This window comes from Carassius auratus, chromosome 10 (genome assembly GCF_003368295.1).
Source record: "Carassius auratus strain Wakin chromosome 10, ASM336829v1, whole genome shotgun sequence".
Classification (NCBI taxonomy): Eukaryota; Metazoa; Chordata; class Actinopteri; order Cypriniformes; family Cyprinidae; genus Carassius; species Carassius auratus.
In genome coordinates, this window is record NC_039252.1 from 5,777,908 (window position 1) to 5,792,355 (window position 14,448).

Consider the following 14,448-nt stretch of genomic DNA (forward strand, 5'->3'; position numbering starts at 1 on the left):
AGATCCTCCGTAGGGTTTGGCAAAGGGTCAATTGGACACCAGTAGTTTAACATGATTGGGGGTCCATATGTCAATGACATGTTATCATCCAGTAAGACCTTCCTCTTGGATCATAGATTCAGTGCTGGATTTATGAGCTTTATATGAGATTCAGTGAGCTCATTACTTCTGACCAGGTCACTCCATTATCGTGTGTGTGTGCTATAACATTGTGTATTTGTTCTGTGATTCTCCAGGTGTCTGATAAGTTTGCCTTCAGCTTGTTTGATCTGGACTGGGATGTCTTTATGCAGCACATTGATGGTGCTGTGAACAGAGTACCTGCTCTGGAACAAACTGGAATCAAATCCACTGTCTGTGGTCCAGGTACGTAAACACACACACACACACACACACACACACACACACACACACACACACACACACAGACAAATGCATCAAACGCTCATTTGACAACATCTGTCTCTGACACATTTAAAGAACCGGCTCATAAGTGTTGTCTGTTTGGGAATCGATCTACACTTTTATCACTGTGTGTTTTTTATCATATAAAGGAATGGCCCATAAGAGTCATTAATTCTGGAATTAAGCTACACTATGTGCAAAGTTTAATGTGTTTCTGTAGTCATTGTATCTTTATCAGAGCATTACACAGACTTCATGACACTGAGTTTGATTTCGCTGTGCTCTGCCCGTCCATCTCACCAGCTGATTGGTTTACTAGACTGCCAGTCAAATGACTCTGCCTTCTGATTGGCTGATTTGTCACCATTCAGGCACTCTCCAGAGATTCAGTCAAGTAATAAAAGATGACAGGTGTGAAATGCGGCTAAAACACTGTAGTGACCGTCATGTAGAAAACTCATTTACTTCAGAATAAAAGAAAACATAGCAGCAACAGGAGGAAGTGACAAGGCTTAAAATTTAAAACAACATTCTCAGCACACTTAGAATGTACTTCTATTCAGAAAACGCAATAATTATTCTGTAACAAAGGTTGCAACACGGTCACTTGCAGAAGGGTTTCGGGTCAGTGGATGAGCGCTCCTCAAATCACTTTAAGAGAGAGCTAGCACAGGCTACATTTACCCACTCGTCAGCTATTGAAAACTAGATGTTGAGCATATGTATAATTCAGCTCTGCTCTCATTGGACTTTCCATGAATACCATTTAACACTTAATTATACCTTTTGGTGTGACAGCAGTGTCCCACTGGCCATTAACTGCATCCACTATAGTCAAGAACTACACTTGAAAATCAGCGTTACGTGATTGAAGGCCACCTGTGTACAGTGGTGACTCACATGATTTCAGAATTTGCTGCTCACACTCGTGCTGTGTATCATTGGCCTTCTGTGACGTGAGTCAGTATATCATGAACATTGCTCAGAAGTCTTCATCCACTAAACGTTGATGACTCAATTAACTAGTGACACCATTATGTGGTTTCACAGTAAATATCTTCAACAGATTGCTGTATTATATGATTACTGATAATCCTTCGAGGTCCGGTCTGGATATTGTTTTATCATGAATTTTTGTGTTAAAAACTAAAGAATCATGAAATATGCATGTGTTTTCAATTTCTGCTGTCTTTTATTTTATGGTGCATTGTGTGAATTTTTGGAATAGGAAATGATAATACTTTACTAAACTATAATAATAACTACAATAAAATTAACTGATTTAAATTCTTATATTAAATTTTAATTTAATAAAAAATACAGTAAAAACTGTAATATTGTGAAATATTATTGCAATTTTAATTAACTGTTTTCTATGTGAAGATATTATAAAATGTAATTTATTTCTGTGATGCAAAGCTGAATTCTCAGCACCATTAATCCTTACTCAATGTTGAAAATAGTTTTAATTGCTCAATATTTCTATGGAAATCACAACACATTTTTTTTCTTTTTTTTAAATTACCATTTACATTTTTTAAACAAAGAACAGTATTTATTTGAAATAGATATCTTTTGAAAGTCTATAAACTTATTTTATATATATATATATATATATATATATATATATATATATATATATATATATATATATAAACATTTTTAATACAAATAAAGAACATAAAATGGAAAGAAAACAACTCTTTACTCATACTGAGAATGTCATTTGTATTAAAGAAAAGTTTTATTGAAATAGAAATGTATCAAAAAAAAAAAATGAGACCACATTATAATTATGAGATTCATCTACTATTAACAATTTTTTTTAAAACTAAAAAACAAGATTTTGTAAAATAATAATTTGTGGCAGATCATTGATCATTTTGTTCATTGAAGCAGAAGTTGCTCAAATTGTAATGTTAATATAATAATATAGTTTGCAATTAAGTCATTTTCAAAATGATAATTTTCACTAATGATCTCATTTTTGGACTTCCTTTATATCAGCTCAGACGTGTTGTATTTGAGTTTGGATGGCTTGATCGCACCACACTTTCTCACTGGATCATGTTTAGTCACTTTCTCGTGCTCTAAAGCCTTTGGTTTGCTGTTGTTGAAGCCCTGTTTGACACAACAAGGTGACCTCTGAGGACGGCAGTCAGAGCGCTTCGGCGATAGCGGCGTGTGTATGTGTGTGTGGTGAAATATGAATAAGAGCAATAGAGGAGAGGAAGATGGATAAATAAAATATAGCTGCAGCCTCACCCTCTCCTTTTGCTCTCAGAGAGCAAATGATGCTGTGGAAAACACTTTCTCATGTGGAGTAATGGAAAAGGTGTGTCTCTGCTCTTCATCTCTTTTGCACTCGCAGCCTTTGTTTCTCTGATGCTTTTGAGGGTCATCCCATGATATCTTACTACTGAAAGCTTTGACCATTACGAATAGACCATTAAGTGAGCGCACAGCAGCGATATATCTTTAAAAAGCCTTTCAGAATAATCTGATCTGACCCACAGTTTCCCACCTCTCACCCTTATTTCCTTAACTTTTGTGTTTAAAAGAGCCGCATTATAAACTCTCAAAGCAATTAGTTTTCTTTCTGAAGTGCTTTTCAAGTGTTAGTCAAGTTTTCTTCCACCATAAACAGTCGTAATTTCACCACAGGCTGGTCCAGAATGTATCTAACTGACATTGTACATGTAAATGTGTTGTTACCTCAAGAATGTTTGTTGCTTAATGTAATATCCTCCTGTGTAGGCTGTTAATATAAAACATGTCATAGTGAATAACATTAAAGGGATAGTTCACCCAAAAATGAAAATTTTATGTTTATCTGTTTATCTCCCAGGGTATCCAAGATGTAGGTGACTTTGTTTCTTCAGTAAAACACAAACGGAGATTTTTAACTCAAACCGTTGCAGTCTGTCAGTCATATAATGGAAGTGGACAGGTATCATGGCTTTGAGATTCAAAAAATATACACAAACAAAACCAAATTAAACCCTGTGACTTGTGATTATACACTGATGTGCAAAGACACAAAATGATCGGTCTGTGCAAGAAACTGAACAGTATTTATATAGTTTTTTACCTGATCATTTTCAACGCAATATCTGAACTGTTCTGAGCCCGTTAGCGTGAAGCATCTTCTTCTTGCTTTATGGCGGATCGCAGACTTATAAGTGCATTACTGCCACCTATCTCTCAAATGGACCATTGACACTCTGTTTACAATCTCAATCTCGAGTGTCAATGGTCCACTTGAGAGAGAGAAATCATCAGGACATTTTTATACTGGAAGTGAACTTATCCTTTAATAATCTGAGGGTCAGCAGAGTTTTGTGTTGGGAATGCTAACACAAATGCCAATATAATAAACTGTTCTCTGCTATCTTAAAAGATAATGTTTCTTCCTGTAGTTCTGGTTAAAAATCCAGTAAATGGAAATGTATTTAGAAATGGAAGTGTATTTTTACACTCTTGCTGGTTTGTTTTCCTCCAGAATCCTTCACTGCAGACCACAAGCCCCTGATGGGTGAAGCCCCGGAAGTGAGAGGCTTTTTCCTTGGATGTGGCTTCAACAGTGCAGGTAAGAGCATGGCGCTTAAACACAGTCCACACACACCTTTCTCTTCCACAGCTGACCAGTGCCAAATGAATATTTTAACCATGAAAACCTGCAGTGTTCAAATGCAAAATCCAGTCCCACCCACTCTCCATGTACAGCCACCTACTCGAACGCAACCTGATCTCTGACCCCTGCATGTCCAGTACTTAAGCATGTCCAGTACTCTGCTCTTCCTCTTGCACAGTCTTTAACTAGCGACAGTCCTGGACCATAGTGTTGCTTCCTATGACTATTTTAAGATTTTTATTTGTACTGTATTTGTACTATATCACCCAGTACATTTAAATGCAAGATAAAAATTGCAAATGAAAGCATTTTAAGGGGGTATTTTTGGATGCAGATTGCTTGTGATTTTGAAGGTCAGATGAAACTCAGTCCGGATCTGAAGTAATGCTGAATGTGCTCAGCTTGGGGCCGGGTCACCTTGCAGGCCTCAGACATGCTGACGGACAACAGGCCATGATCGTGTGAACGGATCAGAATACATGGCCATACGAATCACAATCAGATATTAGACGCATGCTTGCTTTTTTATGACACATTGTTTCCTGACCTCAGCATGCAAAACTTATTTCCTGGAACGAAAGGAGTACAAGAGGCTGTGATTGGTTATGTTATATGATATACAGTACCAGTCATAATTCAGACACATTTACTCATTCCGAACCTGGCTTTCTTCATACAGTGTAGAGATGTTTTTGTCTGGACCCTGTGGACTGTTTTTATTTTCTTCTTATCTTTTTAATATGCATAACCAGACAAAAGTTTGCAATTATCAAGATTTTTTACAGGAATACAGAAATAGAGAACAGTTCTTTTAAATTGTAATAATATTTCACAGTATTATTACTTGTACTTTATTTTTCTGTTAAATAAATACAGCCGAAAATGTATCAGTGGTGTAGGTCATACAGATTTGTAATGACATGAGGAGGAATAAATGACGACGTACTTTTCATTTATAGGTCACTAATCATTTTTGGACAAACCATTATATCGTCCTTAAACCATTAGATAAACCATTCAGTCTGGAAAGAAGCATTGAATGTTTGATTAATTGCACATCTTTTGCTCTTTGAGAAAAACGGTGCATTCTAATACAGAGACGATTACCCTATGAATGTCAAAACTGTAATGAAAAGTGGGTATTAGCCTGGTACTTACAGCGTAAGATGTTGATCAGGGATTCTCCTTGGGTGTGATTGCATCAGAGCTGTGGGATATTATTATGTGTGTGTGTCCATCAGTATGCATGACCACAGAGATGTCGTCCTTCCATCGTGTCTGCACGTTTGTCTTCAGTCTGGCTTTTCCCTCTCTCTGTTCTCAATGCTAATCTAACACCAAAAATATGCAAGTGAAAGTCGTCTTGAAGAGTTTCAGGGCAACCGGTTAAATGGTCAGACTTTTGATGTGTTCCTGGTAGTAGAAAAGTTCAATCTGAGGCAGATGGTGGCCCATTGGTGATGTGATTGAAAAGAGCTGCTATCCTTATAGAGAAAAACACATAGTCTCTCCCTGCATCTGAATATGCTGACTTTTCTACTATATAGTAGGCAAAAAACAGCTGTCTGAATTAGAATTTTTTTTTTCTGTATTTATTACTAATGAACCAAAATTAAAAAAAAATATTATTTTTTTTGAATAAATCTGTAATGAAAACTTGTTTTTATTAAAAAATGTATTAAAATATTTTGGAGCATCTAGTATTTTTAAAATTTGGCTAAAATATACTGTGGGTTGTTCTCTAGCGTTTCCTCAATAAATGTAGTACCTATCTAATCGGTATTCAATTTCAGATGCAGCTTCTATTTCAAAAGCTAGTAAGCCATCTACAAACCCGATTCCGAAAAAGTTGGCACACTTTACAAATTGTGAGTAAAAAAGGAATGGAATAATTTACAAATCGCATAAACTTATATTTCATCTACAATAGAATATAGATAACATATAAAATGTTGAAAGTGAGACATTTTGAAATGTCATGCCAAATATTGGCTCATTTTGGATTTCATGAGAGCTACACATTCCAAAAAAATTGGGACAGGTAGCAATAAGATGCCGGAAAAGTTAAATGTGCATATAAGGAACAGCTGGAGGACCAATTAGCAACTTATTAGGTCAATTGGTAACATGATTGGGTATAAAAAGAGCCTCTCAGCGTGGCAGTGTCTCAGAAGTCAAGATGGCCAGAGGATCACCAATTCCCCCAATGCTGCGGCGAAAAATAGTGAAGCAATATCAGAAAGGGGTTTTTCAGAGAAAAATTGCAAAGAGTTTGAAGTTATCACCTATAGTGCATAATATCATCCAAAGTTTCAGAGAATCTGGAACAATCTCTGTGCGTAAGGGTCAAGACAGGAAAACCATACTGGATGCCCGTGATCTTCGGGTCCTTAGACAGCACTGCATCACATACAGGAATGATACTGTTATGGAAATCACGGCTCAGGAATACTTCTAGAAAACATTGTCGGTGAACACAATCCACCGTGCCATTTGCCGTTGCCGGCTAAAACTCTACAGGTCAAAAAAGAAGCTATATCGAAACATGATCCAGAAGCGCAGGCGTTTTCTCTGGGACAAGGCTCATTTAAAATGGACTGTGGCAAAGTGGAAAACTGTTCTGTGGTCAGACGAATCAAAATTTGAAGTTATTTTTGGAAAACTGGGACGCCATGTCATCATGACTAAAGAGGACAAGGACAACCCAAGTTGTTATCAGCTTAGTTCAGTTATCAGCGCTCAGTTCAGAAGTCTGCATCTCTGATGGTATGGGGTTGCATGAGTGTGTGTGGCAGGAGCAGCTTACACATCTGGAAAGGCACCATCAATGCTGAAAGGTATATCCAAGTTCTAGAACAACATATGCTACCATCCAGACGTCGTCTCTTTCAAGGAAGACCTTGGATTTTCCAATGTGACAATGCCAGACCACATACTGCATCAATTACAACATCATGGCTGCATAGAAGAAGGATCCGGGGACTGAAATGGCCAGCCTGCAGTCCAGATCTTTCACCCATAGAACATTTGGCGCATCATAAAGAGGAAGATGTGACAAAGAAGACCTAAGACAGTTGAGCAACTTGAAGCCTGTATTAGACAAGAATGGGACAACATTTCTATTCATAAACTTGAGCAACTTGTCTCCTCAGTCCCCAGACGTTTGCAGACTGTTTTAAAAAAAGAGGGGTTGCTACAAACTGGTAAACATGACCTTGTCCCAACTTTTTTGAGATGTGTTGTTGCCATGAAATTTAAAATCAACGTATTTTTCCCTAAAAATGATACATCTTCACAGTTTAAACTTTTGATATGTCATCTGTATTGTATTCTGAATAAAATATTGAAATTTGAAACTTCAACATCATTGCATTCTGTTTTTATTCACAATTTGTACAGTGTCCCAACATTTTTGGAATCGGGTTTGTACCTAGACAGCATTTATGGTAGATTTTGACATTCAGGAAGTATAATAGTTCTGCCATGGCAACTTTCTGAGAGTTTGGCATGGTACTGTACATGACAGTGTTAATGTGTTTGGTCTTGGTGGAACAGATCTGCTACACTGCTGGCGCAACAGCGCAAGTACTGTGACTTGCTACTGCCAATACATCCAAAGATATAATGCTGTGGGCATGTAAAAAATACTACAGCTTGACATATAATATGTATGAAAGAACCCCTGTAGATAACATAAATGAAATTAACCCATAGCAGATCTGTAAGGTGGAGCTGGGGAAGTAGAGGTTTTCTGAAGCTCACTGCAACTGCTAAAACAAGCACTAGCTGAGTATTTTCATGTTGAGCAGCAAGCTCATTGACTGCTGATGTGAAAAGAAACCAATAATTTGGTTTACATTTGGTGAGAAAGAAATCCTGAAATACAGCAACATCAGTGGAGAAAAAAAATCATCCAAGATGGTCAACAAAGAGAGAAATTAACCAAATAAGTATTGACTTAAAATAGTTCAGTGTAATAAACATTAGATCAGCTGTTAGCTTAGCAACATGCTAACAGTGAATTACTCTTAAATCAGTTGTGGGTTAAAGCTGCTGTGGGGTTCATGTCATTTTCTGTCTACATTGTGTAAAGCTTATTTAATCAGTTCCTTCATGAGGTTTTGAGGTTAAAACTGAGTGAACAAATTAATCTGAAGTAATTATGAGTATAAGAAGGTGGAGCCACAGAGCAAAACCCACCCATTGCATAAACCAATGGCAATGTCAAACAGTCAACAGGAAGTTTTCCTTTCCTTCAGATTTTGTTTGAAATTGTCACACATTTCACTTGAAGTATGTCAGGGCTTTTAGGATGCTGTATTGGAAGGCAGCTACCTATGTGGGCAGTTCTTGGTTTTGATACAGAGCCATATATTCTCATGCACCTACACACACATATATGCGATCAGGTTGTCTTATATAGCGCTCTGAAGCTTCCTTCTCTCACAACATCCTTCTCTCTTTCATTTTATTCCCCCTTGTTTTCTCTCTCATCTCCCCTGACATTTTCAGAAATACCGCTAGTGATTTGGTCGCTGCTTTGATGGAGAAAGAGAACTGGTATGTGTGTGTGTGTGTGTGTATATATATCCTAAGAGGAAAACATAGACTGGAAAGTCTATCCACATGGTAGCATTAACTCATGTAATGTTGAGCTCTCATTCCTGCCCCAAGAGTTCAACGGTAGCTCAACACAGACCAAAGACTATCTGCTGTTGAGGCTCTGCAGTCATCAGGGAGGCTCATGTGCTGCACACTTCATGGATGTTTGTAGACTTGCATATTGCTCACAAAATGGCAAGAGCTTGCTGAAGTCAGTGACTGAAATCTGGTCGGTTGGCCATTTCCAGAGGTGTAAATGTTTCTAATGGTGCATCACTTGAAATGGATATTTCAGCCAGAAATAGAAATAATTTACTCATTTTGTTGGTACAAACCTGTATGACTGCCTTTCTTCTGTTTTGTCAGGACAGTATAAGTAAAAAAAGAATGGCCCTCACTTAAAATATCTTCTTTTATCTTCCACAAAATAAATTAAGTCACTTTTGAAATGGCACGATTGTGAGTAATGCTCTGTACACACCAAAAGATAATTGGGCTGATTTTGGGCCGATTTCCCCCGTTCCGACAATCCTAGCTATGTCCCGATTATCTTGATGGTTCTACAGATTATCTAATCAGTTTTTCCCTTTGTGTTAGGTGTTTTAAGAGTGTCCGAACCTGATCGGAAGAACGTTCTTAGCCGGCCCTAATCGCAAATCGTAAATATTCAACATGTTTACTATTGATGATCAGAATTCCTGATGTGTGGGGGGAACCCAGAGTACAAACGTGCGCACGCTCTGGAGATTATCACGTGAAACGAAACCATATCCAATCAGAAAGTGAGATGATGGAAGACGGAAACAGTCATGACCATTGCTCACCTCTAGCTCACTCTGTAACTTGTACAGACCATGTTCCCGCCACCTCCACGACTTCACCCAAACCCTTTTCTTTTTTTTCCAATTAATTTCTCGCAAGATTTTGTGAGATTTCCTGTGTTCACAGTTGGGATTCTGGGTGAAAATCTGTTCATGTGTGGTGTTCTGTCACACACTATAGGAGCAAAACGGTTAAATTTAGGATTTTTTAATCTCATGTTTGTGGTCGATCACATTTTGAAAATCCTATAAGATGTAAAAAATCTTTTGGTTTTTACCCAGCATAAATTATTAAAATGTAAATTTTTGGGTGAACTGAATATTTTACTTAGAAACGCCTTGAGGCAGATTCAGGGTTGGGTGGGGTGGTACAAAAAGGCAGAATTTCATGATTTTCTAGCAGTTCTCAACAGAAACAGTTCTTAGTGATGTAAAAAAGCACTATGTGCAGGTTCAGACAGAAAATGTTTTTGCATCACACTGTGCACCTTTTTTTCTTGGAGTTTTTCTATGTAAACACTAAACAGATGCGTTTGATCTTTTGCAGAGTCTCGTGCATGACGCATACATGCTATGAATTATAAACATGATCAAAGCTTAGCTGAAAAAGTGCTGTTCACAAACTTTCTGTTGATTGATAGTTTATACTTTTTTAGAAAGTAAAAGGCCTTTTATTATAATTGTTAAAACATCCACCCTTGATTTTATAAAGTAAACATAAGAATAACTTTGATGTCGGCGGCAATAGCTTTGAGGTTATTGCACCAACACATAGCACAACTATGTTTGTGACTACCCGAGTTCGAATCCCATCTCCAGGTCCTTTGCCGATCCCGCTCCCCTCTTTTCACCCAGTGCTTTGCAGTCTGTGCTCTACTTTCCTGTCCATTAAAAGCATAAAAGTCCATTAATAAAACTTAGAAAAAATAATAACTTTGATATTGTTAGTAATCTCTTAAGATTAATATTTGCTGGACTAAAACTTAAGTTTACTTGATTATCCATGTATCATTTTTAAAGAAAATCCTGTTTAATTTTAAGTATCTAATATGATCATCAACCTTTTGAGGAATGTTTAATATTTTACTGACCTTATTGTGTATCAGTCACTCCTATATTCCTTCTCTGCTAATGTCTCCACTGCTAAAATGACATACTACCATAACAAAATTAACAATTCGTCTAACTCTTGCATGCTTTTTAAAACATTTTCCTCACTGCTTTGTCCTCCTCCTCCCCCTCCTGCTTCCTCTCTAATAGCTGACGACTTTGCCACGTTTTTCATTAATAAAATTAAACACATCAGTGCACAATTTTCCACACCACAATCAGTCAAGCAAATATCACCAGCAAACTTACTCTTATTTACATCCTTCTCTTCACTCTCTGAGGCAGAAGTCTCAAAACTCATCCTATCTAATCACCCTACTACTTGCTCGCTTGATCCTATTCCATCTCATCTCCTTCAAGCCATTTCTCCTGCAGTTGTACCTGCACTCACTCACATTATCAACACATCCCTCCACACTGGTGTTTTTCCCTCATCATTTAGACAGGCACGTATAACTCCACTACTTAAGAAACCCAACCTCAACCCATCTCTTTTAGAGAACTACAGACCAGTTTCCCTTCTTCCTTTCATTGCAAATACACTTGAACAAGCTGTGTTCAAACAAGTCTCTACATTTCTCACACTCAATAACCTCCTTGACAGCAACCAATCTGGCTTCAGAAGTGGACATTCAACTGAGACTGCCTTTCTCTCAGTTGTTGAAGCTCTAAGACTGGCAAGAGCGGAATCCAAATCTTCAGTACTTATCCTGCTTGATATGTCTGCTGCTTTTGACACTGTTAACCACCAGATCCTCCTATCAACCCTACTGGCAAAAGGCATCTCAGGAACCACACTTCAATGGTTTGAGTCTTACCTATCAGATATCCTTTAAAGTATCTTGGAGAGGTGAGGTGACCAAGTCACAACATCTAACTACTGGGGTGCCTCAGGGCTCAGTTCTTGGACCACTTCTCTTCTCTGTCTATATGGCATCATTAGGTTCTGTCATTCAGAAACATAGCTTTTCATACCACTGCTATGCTGATGACACTCAACTCTACCTCTCATTCCATCCTGATGATCCGACGGTAGCTATCCGCATCTCAGCTTGTCTAACAGACATTTCTTGCTGGATGAAGGACCAACACCTTCAACTCAACCTTGCCAAGACAGAACTGCTTGTGATTCCAGCAAAACCCATCGTTTCATCACAATTTCACCATATAGTTAGGCACATCAACCATAACTCCTTCAAAAACAGCTAGAAGCCTTGGAGTTATGATTGGTGATCAGCTGACTTTCTCAGACCACATTGCTAAAACTGTCCGATCCTGCAGATTTGCTTTATTCAACATCAAGAAGATCAAGCCCTTTCTTTCAGAACATGCTGCACAACTCCTTGTTCAAGCTCTTGTTCTGTCCAGGCTGGACTATTGCAATGCCCTCTTAGCAGGTCTTCCAGCCAGCTCTATCAAACCTTTACAATTAATCCAGAACACGGCAGCAAGATTAATTTTTAATGAGCCACACATCACACCTCTGTTTATCAATTTGCACTGGCTTCCAATAGCTGCTCGCATAAAATTCAAGGCATTGATGTTTGCCTGCAAAACTACCACTGGCTCTGCACCCATTTACCTAAATTTGTTACTTCAGACTTATGTGCCCTCTAGAAGCTTGCATTCTGCAAGTGAACGTTGCTTGATTGTGCCATCCCAAAGAAGCACAAAGTCACTTTTACAGACTTTTTAAATTAAATGTTCACTCCTGGTGGAATGACCTCCCCAACTAAATCCAAGCAGCTGAGTCCTTAGCCATCCGTAAGAATCGACTTAAAACCCATCTCTTCCATCTTTATTTAACCCTCTAACTTTAACACTCACTATTATAATTCTGTTCTTTAAAAAAATCTAACTACCTTTCTAATCTTTTTGTATTGTATTTTATTTTCATTTATTATGCAATTGTGTGTGTGAAAAGAACTCTAACACAAGCTTGCTCTATTCTTTTTTTATTCTATGTTTTCTTTGTATTTATTATATTATTTAAAAGCCCATGCTACATGTACTGTGTTAACTGAGACTTGTTATAGCACATATATCCTTGCTCTTTTTGTTGTTTTTGATTGCTTCCACTGTCCTCATTTGTAAGTAGCTTTGGATAAAAGCGTCTGCTAAATTAATAAATGTGTAATCTAAATGTTTATTTGTTCACATCTCAATCATTTTTGTATTACATGCTATATTTTGCCCCCACAATAAGAACTACAGATCTTTGATCATGAAATAATAATTTAAATATCATCTTACTTAGAAATATTATTGGGAGATATAGATTGCAAACTGATATTCATATGCATTTTATGTAAGTAGTCTGTTATACTATTATAAATAATATATACAAGAATTATTTTTTGCTATACACCAAGAACAATAACTATAAAGATAAGATATAGTTCTAAAATCATTCTCCATATTAAAAAGTCCACACCACAGCTATAATGATAAAGTCACTGAGAAACAATATAGTTGGAATCACTTTCAGTGATTTTTTTTTTTTCAGCTGACAAATGAAAAAAACATTAACAGCCAATCAGAATCCACCTTTCTATAACTAGCTCGAGAATTTAAAGCAGACCTTAGGTCTATATTCCAAAATGTTCATAAATTAAAACAATTTAAGTCTGTAAAGTGCACTTTAATGCCTATTTAAAAAACTGGGGATGACAGTTAAGGGGTTGAACTCAAAAATACATTCGCTGTATCTCTCTGCTTTGTCATGAGTGCTCTAGAAATGCTGAAGAGTTTAAAGAGCCAGTAAGATGAAAATTCTAAGCTTCCTATCACTGTTTATAAGTCCTGTACATTAGGTTTAAATCCATCCAAGGTTAAAAAACATTGTCATTTTGTCAAAATATCATTTTAAAATTACCTCAATTCTCAGAGATCCCCAAACGGTTTGCGCAAAGCTGTTCAAAAGATTCAGTTTCCTTAAACCCCACCTTTCGGTAGCATACTGTGTTCTGATTGGTCAACTGACATAGTCAGGTTTGATTGGTTGTTCCGCACACACCTCCACGGTAAACTATGCGTTAGCATCTGTTTGGGGTGAATTATGCTTTATTCCTCTCATCACGAAGCAAACAGTAAAATAAAAAAACTTGAACAGTCTCGCTGCTTTTTCTTCTGTGTGGGTGTATTCAAGCCGCGCGCTTCAGTTTGAATCTGAATAGCGCGTTCAGTGCGGGGGCGTGGTCACATTACATATAACGAAGGGAGACATGAAAAACAGATATCGCATTGTTTTCATATGGATTACTTTATCACAGAATATCTGTTTTCGGCAGCACTAGTTTAGTTTTAAAGTAGACATGTCAAGCTTTCTATAGATATCTCTCTAATGTCTCTTCGTTGAGTATTCACGGAGTTACACTTCATTTTAATGACGTGTTTGTACATGACGATCAGCGCAGACAGCACACATACTGATAAGACGCTCGGGAGAAAACAGACACATAACTTCATAATCATACTTCGCGTTGAGATTGTGATTCGGACTTTGTGGGGGGGTGGGGCAGGTCAGAGTTCTGTTTCTCCCAAGACGGTGGGTGGAGATTATTATGCAAAGTGTTCCTAGTGACGTACATAGAGATGGGCAAAAGATTTGAAATCCTTAACAACTCGTTTCAGCAGGGCCGTGCAGAGACCTTTGGAGGGGCAGGTGCTCAAATTATCAAAGGGGCACATGGAACAAGGTTTAAATAGCGTGGTTCAAAATATCAATACAGCAATATATTGTGATGCATTCCTTGTCGATTCACATGTCGATATGGATGATTATGTATTGATACGGCAGCAAATGCTGTGATGCAGTTTTGAAAAAGAAACAGATTAGAAGAGTCAATTTTAAGTTTAAGAGTAAAAAATAATAAT

At 37.4% G+C, this 14,448-nt stretch overlaps 1 protein-coding gene across 3 annotated transcripts in view; it reads left to right on the forward strand.

The window, feature by feature from the left end:
- LOC113109661 (sarcosine dehydrogenase, mitochondrial) overlaps positions 1-14,448 on the forward strand; it is a 60,988-nt gene that overhangs the window by 17,862 nt on the left and 28,678 nt on the right. For all 3 annotated transcript variants that reach the window (XM_026273367.1, XM_026273368.1, XM_026273369.1), the window contains exons 8-9: positions 237-366; positions 3,908-3,994. In XM_026273367.1, the coding sequence (XP_026129152.1) occupies positions 237-366; positions 3,908-3,994 (217 nt within the window). The remainder of the gene's footprint in view (positions 1-236; positions 367-3,907; positions 3,995-14,448) is intronic.